This window comes from Salvelinus alpinus, chromosome 26, assembly GCF_045679555.1.
Source record: "Salvelinus alpinus chromosome 26, SLU_Salpinus.1, whole genome shotgun sequence".
Classification (NCBI taxonomy): Eukaryota; Metazoa; Chordata; class Actinopteri; order Salmoniformes; family Salmonidae; genus Salvelinus; species Salvelinus alpinus.
In genome coordinates this window covers 22,834,327-22,845,768 of record NC_092111.1, presented here as the reverse complement: position 1 = coordinate 22,845,768, position 11,442 = coordinate 22,834,327, and the positions used below count along the sequence as shown (strand labels likewise).

The 11,442-nt window shown below is 41.5% G+C and overlaps 2 protein-coding genes across 3 annotated transcripts; one reads left to right on the top strand and one right to left on the bottom strand.

The window, feature by feature from the left end:
- Positions 1-2,253: 2,253 nt before the first annotated feature.
- Positions 2,254-5,012, top strand: agr2 (anterior gradient 2). Of its 2 annotated transcripts, none has more exons than XM_071368277.1 (8): positions 2,254-2,369; positions 2,801-2,937; positions 3,215-3,278; positions 3,473-3,525; positions 3,896-3,972; positions 4,153-4,216; positions 4,372-4,455; positions 4,698-5,012. In XM_071368277.1, the coding sequence occupies exons 2-8, from the start codon at positions 2,814-2,816 to the stop codon at positions 4,745-4,747; spliced, it is 516 nt and encodes a 171-aa protein (XP_071224378.1). In that variant the 5' UTR covers positions 2,254-2,369; positions 2,801-2,813; the 3' UTR covers positions 4,748-5,012. The 2 variants fall into 2 exon arrangements, with proteins under 2 accessions (XP_071224378.1, XP_071224379.1); XM_071368278.1 differs by having other exon boundaries at positions 2,291-2,369; positions 2,805-2,937.
- Positions 5,013-5,547: 535 nt separating this feature from the next.
- tspan13b (tetraspanin 13b) lies at positions 5,548-11,324 on the bottom strand. The gene is made up of 6 exons (XM_071368265.1): positions 11,043-11,324; positions 9,915-10,082; positions 9,043-9,123; positions 8,484-8,597; positions 8,132-8,242; positions 5,548-7,865 (listed from the first exon to the last, which is right to left on the bottom strand). Exons 1-6 carry the CDS (start codon positions 11,103-11,105, stop codon positions 7,791-7,793), a joined length of 612 nt encoding a protein of 203 aa, XP_071224366.1. The 5' UTR covers positions 11,106-11,324; the 3' UTR covers positions 5,548-7,790.
- Between the last annotated feature and the right edge of the window lie 118 nt (positions 11,325-11,442).

Here is an 11,442-nt window from a genome sequence, read left to right as displayed (position 1 = left end):
ACCCCAAAAAATAGAAGTAAACAGGCCTCTGTGTAGAGGCAGTACAACGCACATTTCACAGCACAACGCTGATTTCTACATGTGTATGGCACCGTAAAGACAGAATATAGGATATATTTAGTTTGAGAAAGCAAGACTGACTCCAGAATATTATGTTACAAAGCCTTTCTATAATGACTACTGAACAAAACTATAAATGCACCACACAACAATTTCAAATATTTTACTGAGTTACAGTTCAACGTGATCAAGACAAAGGAGATGATTGTGGACTGCAGGAAAAGGAGGACCGAGCACGCCCCCATTCTCATCGACGGGGCTGCAGTGGAGCAGGTTGAGAGCTTCAAGTACCTTGGCATCCACATCACAAACAAACTAACATGGTCCAAGCACACCAAGACAGTCGTGAAGAGGGCACGACAAAACCTATTCCCCCTCAGGAGACTGAAAAGATTTGGCATGGGTCATCAGATCCTCAAAAGTAATCTGCACATCTTATCACTCCGGTGTTAATTGCTAAATTGTCATTATTTTGCCACTGCGGCCTATTTATTGCCTTACCTCTCTAATCTTACTACATTTGCACACACTGTATATATATTCTTCTATTGTGTTATTGACTGTACATTTGTTTATCCCATGTGTAACTCTGTGTTGTTGTTTTTGTCGCACTGCTTTGCTTTATCTTGGCCAGGTCGCAGTTGTAAATGAGAACTTCTAAACTTGCCTACCTGGTTAAATTATGGTGAAATAAAAAATAAAACAACGCCCTGGATTATTGACCTCTGCCTGCCCTGGCCCTGAGACTGCCTGCCGTTCTGTACCTTTTGACTCTGATCTGGATTACTGACCTCTGCCTGCCCTGGCCCTGAGACTGCCTGCCGTTCTGTACCTTTTGACTCTGATCTGGATTACTGACCTCTGCCTGCCCTGGCCCTGAGACTGCCTGCCGTTCTGTACCTTTTGACTCTGATCTGGATTACTGACCTCTGCCTGCCCTTGACCTGTCGTTTTGCATGCCCCTGTTCTAGTAATACACTTTCATTACTTCAACACTGTCTGCATCTGGGTCTTCCCTAAAACGTGATAAAAACATCATGTTGGTGCACAATGACCATAGCATCCCTTTACATCACTACAAACAGTTGATCCAATATTACACTAAAAGTATAAACACCAAAGGGGGAGTTCACACATTCACTCTTTCTGTGCTTGTTTTTTAAACTGTCATCACTTGACATTGACTACAATTAGTTTAGAAAATGTGTCTAAAACATATTCTTAAACACTCCACACCAACTCATATAACAACATAATCCCATTCTGAATGATGTCTCTGCACAATAAGAGGTTCCACTGTGCCCTAAATCCATGTTTGCATGATGGTTTTTACAACAAGATGCAAATATGGATTTATGGGACAGTAGACATTTTTTTCACAATTTGAGCAGAGACATCATTCAAAATGGGATTCGGATGTAATCAGATTCATATTACGTCCAATTCTTTTCCCCACTGTCCCATAAATCCATATTTGCATCATTCAAACATGGATTTATGGCACAGCAGAACATCTTTGAAAAATAAAATTGTGCAGAGACATCATTCAGAATGGGATTGTGATGTAATATGAGTTGGTGTGGAGTGTTTTAGAATGTTTTCTAATATGCTTTAGACACATTTTCATATTTTCCTACTGCATTATAGTTATAACAAAATATGACAGCCAATTTTATCTAACGAAACAAAATGGTTTGGAGGATCAACTACAAGCACAGAATGAGTGAAAATAAGGCCACGTAAAACCTATTAAATGTTTTTGTTTACTTTAGGAAAGTTAATTTATTGAGAATGATGTCAATCTCACGGATCTGACCTGAACCAATCATGAACTGACTAGTAGCCCCGATATCAGATTCCTCGATTTAATGCTGACTTGTCCTTGGATCTGAGCCAACTATTATGATTCAACAGTTCCGTTACACATTCTTTGTGTAAAACTCCAAGAAAACGTACATAACAACACTATCATATCCAACGTAGTGCAAACATTTTAACCAGGCTTAATATGTCTTTAAAAGCCTGTGTCCGATAGCGATGGAAGGGAGAGAAAGTGAAAGTTCTAGAATCCATTACGCTGCCTACCTCCACAGGCCACACACATTCAATCAGAGCTGCTTACCTCCACAGTAGACACACATTCAATCAGAGCTGTGGGAGGAGAGAGGGAGAGGTGAGGGTTGGTGGGAGGGGTCAGCATGAGAGCTTAGGGCCGGTGTATAAGAGCAGGTCCAGGTGAGAGAGAAGGGACACAGCAGAACGAGGAGCTGCAGAACACAGGAGACACACAAAGGTGCCACAGAGAACAGGTAGGAAATGGATCTCTCCCTCCACCACAATGGAAGCCTTATTCTCTAACCACATATCTCTCTTCACCATCCCTCATCCCTCCATCTGATCCTTTGTCTGGTAAATGTGCCTTGAAATGCTGTGAACTTTTTCAGTCTTTCAGTCTTCAACAACTTGAACAAATCTGAATAGATGTGCAATTATTTGTAATTCTGCATGGCACTTCTTCATATTGTTTTCCCTCAGCTATACTGTTGAGTTATAATAGTATGCAAATAGAAGTAGACTATCTGTGCAGTTTTGTGGCAGGCATGTGTTATCTGGGCCCATATTCACAATGATTCAGAATAGGAGTGAATAGGAATGATTAAAATGATATGGGCAGTGGGGACCTAATCCTAGATCACTCCTACCTACTCTGAGATGCTTATTGAACTGTGTTTCCTTCCAGAAAGGTGGTAATCATGATCCGAGGTCTGCTGTCGGTGTTGTTGGTCCTGGTGGCCATAGCCGTGTCTTCATCTCTGGCTAAGCCTGAGAAGAACATCGCCAAGAGGGGGAAGAGGATCCCTCAGACTCTCTCCAGAGGTAACACTCTCCACTTACTATTTCCAAAACCTATTACAGTGTATAGTGTTGTTAATGAATGAATTCATGAGTACACATTCTCCTTTTCCTCATTCTCAAAGCTCTGTAAGATCAGTGTGGTTGGAGATATCTAATGAAAAGAGCTGACATGCGATTCCTTATTCTACATGTCAGTAGAGGCATGTCTGTTCTAAACAATATATCTCTACCTGAATGTTCTTTAATGTTGTACTGAAACTGTTGCACTGACACTGTTCTTCCTGACTGTCTCCTATAGGCTGGGGTGATCAGCTAATCTGGGCTCAGACCTATGAGGAGGCTCTGTATTGGGCCAGGGCACAGTGAGTGCACAAACCTTTATGGCTACATACAAAATGGCACCCTACTTTTTATGAATTTCAAAATAGGGAATAAGGTGTTATTTCACATTGATGTAACAGATCTAGATGGCTGACAAATACACTTCAAAAACAAATACATTTCAAGGATTTATATTCCATTTTATTCTGTAACCAGAACTAATTTGTCTCCATAGGAACAAGCCTCTGATGGTCATCTTCCACCTGGAGGACTGTCCTCACAGTGCATGTAAGACCCTGACCTTTAACCTCTAACCCCTGACCTATAGCAAATAAACTGCCACTCTGTTGCACCTTCCTGAACAGACCACAGGTCAATGTCCCTCCCTTGGCTTTTATGAGTATTATTTGCGTCCTGGTATTCTCCCAAATCGTGATGCATCATTCAGTTGTATTAGATGCCAAGACTTGTTTAAACAACCATTATCAAACTCGTAGTAGAACAAACATGGCTCTGTTTGCCAAGGTGGTAGGTATACACCTCTTACATCCTGCTGCCGTGTATGGGAGAGGACAATAAAACCATTATGGAGATCTCTTAAGTTAAGTCAATGTAACACTTTTCAAAACGTCTTTCATGATGTCTTCCATGAATCCAGCCATGAAGAAGGTCTTCGCTGAAGACAAGGACATCCAGAAGGTGGCTGATGAAGACTTGATCGTCCTCAATCTGGTGGTGAGTTGTAAATGAAGTCTTTGGAAAACATTGTCAGAATCAATACCTAGATGACTTCTCTTTTGATCTATTAGATTTGATGATTATATGGTTTGATTTATATTAGTATTTTAGGGCACTGTTATTTATTTTTTGTTGACCTGACTTTATTGATATGTGTTTCTTTCCCTGTGTTGTCAGTATGAAACCACAGACAAGCATCTTTCCCCTGATGGCCAGTACGTCCCTAGAATCATCTTTGTCGGTGAGTGAAAATGCCACGTTTTCCCAGCAGCATTACATGAGAAGGAATGTCATTATTTTGTTTATGATGGCATCAAACAAAAGCAACAGATTTTAATCAATAGTTATCTCTCCCTCCCCCCCTCTCTCTCTTTCTCTTAATCGCTCTCTCCTCAGATCCCTCTATGACAGTGAGAGCTGACATCACAGGGCGCTACTCCAACCGTATGTACGCCTATGAGCCTTCTGACATCAAACTCTGTGAGTACAACTTGATCTTATCTCCCTTTTGACTGTTTGATTGCATACTAATGGTTTACATACTTTTAATAAATCTGTATTTAATAGATTGTAAATATTTAAGCATTTATACACATGTATACGTTTTTATTAATGTAAGGTATTACTAAGTGTATTCAGATTGTTTTATAATTAATTCAGAGATTAGAAAATGTTGCCTTTGTGAGAAACAACCTGCTCTTCATTTTCCCTTCTCCCTGTAGTACTGAGCAACATGCAGAAGGCCAAGAAGCTGCTGAAGACTGAGTTGTAAGCACTGACTCATGTGACCCCATGGCCTTTGGCCTGTGACTTCAGAGGTTCTCCGAACATTCTCTGAACGTTCTCTGGAGCCTAGGAGTCAGCCAGTGGCATACTGTCACCATGTAAACCTAAGCACTGGAAAGAACTAGTCTTCACTTTCACAAAACGCAATTCCATTTTTTAAATTCAGTTATTTTTCCTGAACTTCTCTGTCTTTGTAATGTATTGCTGTACATCTGAGATGTCTTTTTATTAAATATAGTGCAATTATGAAATGATTTGTGTCTCATTGGAAAATGTAATTCAGTCCTTTCACCCTTCATGACAATGACTCAGGTTAAAAGGGCTATTGAAATAAAAATACAGTGGGTGTGCATGAATCCGTGTGTTTGTGTATGAATCCGTGTGTTTGTGTAGCTAGGGAGTGAGTGCTGACATCCTGGTCACATCCTGAATGGGCGGGGCCAGTGAGGGAATGACACACCCACACATTATTCTTAGTAATGTCATGTAGTACTATAATATTGTAATGTAATAAGTTCATGGGAATCTAATATAACATTTAGCAAATAAAAGCATTATTTTGTCATTCCACTTCTGTAGAGATTTTAGAGTTTCTTGGAAAGGGTTAGGCTACTGCTGAGCTCTACATTTTGCAATGTCATTGAATGCCACTGGTTTCTATGGAAACAGAGCCCAACAAACCCAGTGAACTTTCAGGAAAAAAATTCTAATAGGTCAACTTGACTGGGCATTGGTGGGAATGGAGTTACTCATTGTTGAAATGAAAACCAAAGAACAGAAACAGTGTATGAAATATATATTTTTTTACTTTTCTATTTTATTGAGATTTCTTGTACAAAGGTATGTTGTAGTTCACAGAACCACCAGTGCGGTGCAAGCAGCAGTACACACTAGTAGAGGAGACATGCAAGGCACAAGCCAAGGTAACTGATACAACAGCACACAACAGACATACGAGCACGCTCACCTATGTACATGCACACACAATCGACTGTCAGGCTTTGTAACACTATCAGCAGAACAAAGCGCATCTCTTCTTTCACATGTCAGTCAGTCTTCCCAAGCATTTCATACTGATGATATTCAGACGGCATGAGCAATTGACTCTTAAAGGGATACTTTAGGAGTTTGGCAATGAGGCCTTCTATCTACTTCCCCAGAGTCAGATGAATTCATGGATACCCTTTTTATGTGTCTGCGTGCAGTTTGAAGGAAGTTGCTAACTAGCGCTAGCGCAATGACTGGAAGTCTATGGGTATCTGCTAGCATGCTAGTAGATACCCAAAGACTTCTAGTCGTTGCGCTAATGCTAGTTAGCAATGGCTCACAAAACAACCTCTAACTTCCTTCATAATGGACACAGAGACATAAAATGGTATCCACGTATTCATTTGAGTCTGGGGAAGTAGATAACAGGCATCATTGCCAAAATCCCTTTAAGTATCCCTTGTTTTTTCCCGATTTCAAATAATTAGGAATGTTTACACACAAATAAACATTCAGAACACAAAAAAATGCAAATGCTGTGTAACATAATGACTTAAAGTAAAGGCAACAACAAGCTGCTTAAATATTTGTAGTTATGTAGTTACAGCATACAATTGTCAACAGCACCCTAGTCCTTCAGTAATTGAGTGTATCAAATGTACAAATATTCAATGACATCTTCAGTCGTCATGCGCACAAAATAATGCTAACTGTTCTTCATCATGTCAGCTACCATCTGTAATACAGGTGTCATTCAGTAGTCACAACATCACAGTTTGCATGCTTTAATACAGGTCTGAGCATACTGAACGCTTGCCCATCAAGGGTGTATCAAATATCAAATGTGTTATCTGAAAATGTTAATTTCTTGAGATTTGTCACCAGAAGCAAAGCCTGAGCCTCTGTATATGAGAGGATAGACACGGAGTGTACAAACATTAAGGACACCTGCTCTTTCCATGACAAAGACTGACCAGGTGAATCCAGGTGAAAGCTTTGATCCGTTATTGAGATCACTTGTTAAATACACTTCAATCAGTGTAGATGATGGGTACAGAAGGGTTTTTAAGCCTTGAAACAATTGAGACATTGAGGGTGAATTTGCAAGACAAAAGATTGATGTGCCTTCCTTTGAACAGGTATGGTAGCAGGTGCCATGCGCACTGATTTGTGTCAAGAACTGCAACACTGCTGGGTTTTTCATGTTCAACACTTTCCCTTGTGTATCAAGAATCGTCCACCACCCAAAGGGCATCCAGCTAACTTGACACAACTGTGAGAAGTATTGAAGTCAACATAGGCCAGCATCCCTGTGGAACGCTTTCGACACCTTGTAGAGTCCATGCCCTGACGAATTGAGGCTGTTCTGAGGACAAAGGGGGGATGGGTTGCAACTCAATATTAGGAAGGTGTTCTTAATGTTTTGTACACTCAAGTGTATACAGGATACGGTTCTGATCGGGAGTGGTTTAAGGTGTCCTATTAGGGTAATAGGCTCATGCAGCATCTTTAATATACAGCAGGGTCGTGTTCATTAGGGCACACCACGGAAAACATTTTGCAACGGAAAGTGTAAAGGAGCGTTTCCTATTTGACAAGTGAAGCTAGATCCTCTTGTCTCTGTCAGTTTTCTTCCGTTTGGTGCTTAATGAACATGACCCAGTTATTTTCCAGACACACACCACATTCTGGAAAAACAATCACTTCATGTAACACCACACAAAGGGCTGCCGCTTTGCACAGCTGGTGAAAACACACACAAGTCACTCGCTTATTTACAAACACAGCCCCTAAAACAGGCGGCTAGCCCTCCTCCACCTGGAAATCTACTTGGTGTGCAGGCTTTTACTCCGGCCCTGCTTTAACTAACACAACTGATTCAGCTGAACAGGGTTCTGATGAGCAGCTAATTTGTTTAGAATCAGTTGTTTTAGTGTTACAGTTAGAGTAGGGCTGAAGCAAAAGCCTGCACAACCAGTAGCTCTCCAGGAGGAAAGTTGGCCATTCCAAGAGTGGGGTACAAAGCCAGCAGTTGCCAACGGTTACAGGAAGGCACTGGGATTCGCTCGAGGGTCCTTCTGGTTCCTGTACCGGTACGTTAGCCACACCCCCAGGATCTGAAGAAGGACGAATAAAACATTCATAGGTCAAAATAACAAGCATTACTGGGCCCAGTTTTATGCTACTGACCTACAAATAGATCACATACTGTATATAGCTACATTTTCATTACCTATTAGATTTCATGAACTGCACCTCAAAATAGGCTAGTTTACTGTAAAGAAAAAAGCACTATTTTAAAACACTATATAAGTTAAATTGATTGATTGCTTGATTGATACAGCAGAACATTCCTCTGACTGTATAAACAGGGCAATCTCACCTCAGTGAAGCTGAAGAAGAGGCCTATCCCGCCCACGAAGCGCAGCACCTCTCCTGCATGCTCCTGGATCTGCTCAGCACACGGTGAACAGGAGTGGTTGGGGAAACAGGCCTGTAGAGGGACACAGAAACACCACACAGACGGACCAGTTAGTTAGGAAAACTGCTTCACAACCACAATACTGAATATACAGCAACTAATATCATCAGAAACTGTATGCGTAAAAACTTGTTCTTTCATTGTAATTATACATCTTGGCATGCACAAACAGAGCTTGGGACATGTGAAGGAGAGGTCATAGACAACAGACAGTAGATTCAGTGCAACAGAGGGTTCACTTGGTAATGCTTACAGCATCGCAGGTTCCGTTGTTGTCTACGTAGTAGAAGCCACAGCAGTTGAGACTCTTCTCCACATCTCTCTGGGTGGTGTACGAGTTGTTCCATCCCACCTCCAACAGGTGTTCCTAAAACAGGGGTACAACAGCAGGCACTGACCACCATAGATGCAGTTATATCTGTGTGTATGAGTGTATTACAATGCCTGTTTGCACAGGACCAGACATCTCTATGGTAGTCAGCTGTTCTAGCACCAGATGGAGGTCAGTCTGAATAAAATAGTGATCTACTTCTAAAAATATACTCCATACTGCATGGAACCGGAACACACCACAGTGCAGAACACTAAGAAGCCTGAGAAGAGAGACGGGAGGTCCTCTAGCTCTAAGATTTTGCCACAAAATGCAGCTCACATCCTTATAGACACACTGTATCATGATTCAGGAGTACAGGTTGTCTTGTATCCATCTAGTATTTCATCACAAGGTTTCTGGGTTTTGTCTGAAAAGTGGGTTTTGTTCCTCTAGCACCTAGCAGAAGGTTGTTGTGATTGACAGCAGTTTGTGTTCCTACCTGCTGATCCTTGTTGATGGCCAGACAGGCGCTGGAGACAGAGAACTGGACGATGAACACCATGAAGAGGATGATCATATACTGGGCTCCACTGTCAAGGAATAACACTCCAATACACACATTCTCAACACAGAGCTTTTGTAGTTTTGAAACCAGTTGGTCACACTTCCAAAGGTAGAGGTTAATTATTTTCAACAGTCAATGGGCTCCAACTGTTTTATTTCTCTATCCTTCTATATTAGTAATATGGAATATTCTAGAGTGAAATACACTATTAACGACTGTGTAATATTGTAATAACGTAATGTAATAATATAATAATACTGCAATAACGTAATGTAATAATATAATAATAATACTGTAATAATGACAAAGACAGAAGCAGGGGTCAGGGGTCAGCAGTATCTATGCAGGCTGACTACAATGTGTAATACCATACTGGACCTGGTCTCATAGATATTATTGCGTGTGCATGCCATGCATGAATGGAAAACCTGCAGGAAATACCCCACAACATACAGAAGGGTAAGAGAACAGCACAACCTGGAAAACAGGTCATGGATAAACGACAAGGGGCTATGAGTCCTATTGAAATAAAGCACAATGGGTGAAGCACGGCGTGTAGAGGGTAGTCTCATTCAGACAATCTGCGGAAGCTATTTGAAAAGCTTCATTGAAACTTCAGTTCTCTTGGATTTAACACGGAGCCTACCCAAGGCCTCAATCTACTGGACTTGAAAACCAACCCCAAACCTATACTCAAGCCATAATTCAAATTCTAGACCCCAAATATGCTTGGGTCTAGGGTCAAGTCTGCCGTCAGGTCAAGTCTGCCGTCAGGTCAAGTCTGCCTTGGTGGAAGGTTAGGATACGAAGAAGAGTAGGACCTGGTGGTGCTTCACGGCCCCGATGAGGCCGACCAACGCCACCAAGAACAGGAACACCCCCACTCCGATGACTCCGCCCACCACCTGGAAGCTGGACACCAGGCCGAACCACTTCCCCCATGCAGCAATGCCGATCATCAGCAGACTCACCATCTAGAAATGGAGGGAAGGACGGACAGACAGTGAAAAATAGATAGGCATGCACAGACGCAGACAGACAGCCAAGACCCTAAGCAATAGATCTCTTTGGGTCATTATATGAAGTATGAACTCTCCACAGTCAAACATGGTCTGTGTGTGTGTGAGAGAGAGACAGAGAGAAAGAGGGAGAGAGTGGATGTTGACCACAAATCAGATAGGCTTATATAATAAAACAAAGTGAGTGATGTAATTTCAATGGTACAACCGGTCAGGAGGACATTGAAGCGCACACAGGCTACACCTCAGACTACACGCTTTTAGAGGCAGAAGAAGCGACAGTCAAAAGCGGAACATCATTTTCCACCATGACAGCATTTATTTGCCCGCAAACGTATATTCATCTTAAATCTAGGTCACCACTGTGGTCTGTTTTGATGCCACCATCACTCCTGTATTTCTCAGACTGCAAAACATTGGAGGCCCTATGTTGAGGATTTGGACAGGATGCTATGGAGTCTAAAGACACACTATGGCCTATACGTTGTTTTCAGTAACGATCACTTGATAAGATATATCAGGAATGGTTTGAGCTGAGCAAAGAAAGGATGAACACTTGCATTGGAAAGTGTCAGGACTCAGGAGAGATAGGAAATGAACAGGAAAGAATATAGGCTATTCTAAATATTAAGTAGCCTAAATACTGAATATAAATTATAATATTTTGACTTGTCGAGGTTGCCTTCGGCAAACTGGAGATTCCAGACAGCGGCTCAGTTTGAATAATTAATAACATGGGAGCCTGGTCTGACCCAATGTATTGTTTACAATAGGCTGCACGGCAAAAAAAAATCTTACACACCCGTACAGACCGCATAAAAAGCAGCATAGTCAGTCTACCCGACCCAAAAACCAAAACCTGTTACAGTGGAATAATAATGCTCCATATGGTAAATTCTTGAACCGTATACTCACAACATAGAGGATATTGAGCGCACAGAGGGAGTGCTTGGAGCAGGTGAATCCGGCGCAGCCCATCCTGGCGATTTTTTGGAATAGTCTAAACGAATAATAAGATAAAGTAATTCCTTGTAAAAACAAAATGAAAAAACCCTTAACGGTTACGAATTTCACCACTACAAAGTCTGGTCGCGAGATAACATGCCTAGAATGGATGTTGCTATGGAGCTTCCACTGTAAGCTGATTGGTTAAAGGAGAACGTTTGTCATTGATATGCAAATAATTGCGGAGAGATGTGGTGGCGGCGCGTTTCAGATCGTTCTGACCGCCAGACAGCTCCAGCAGGTGCAGGTTGAGTATGCGTTCCAGATAAATAGCCTACACAAAAATTACAAGATCATTGTATCATATTGA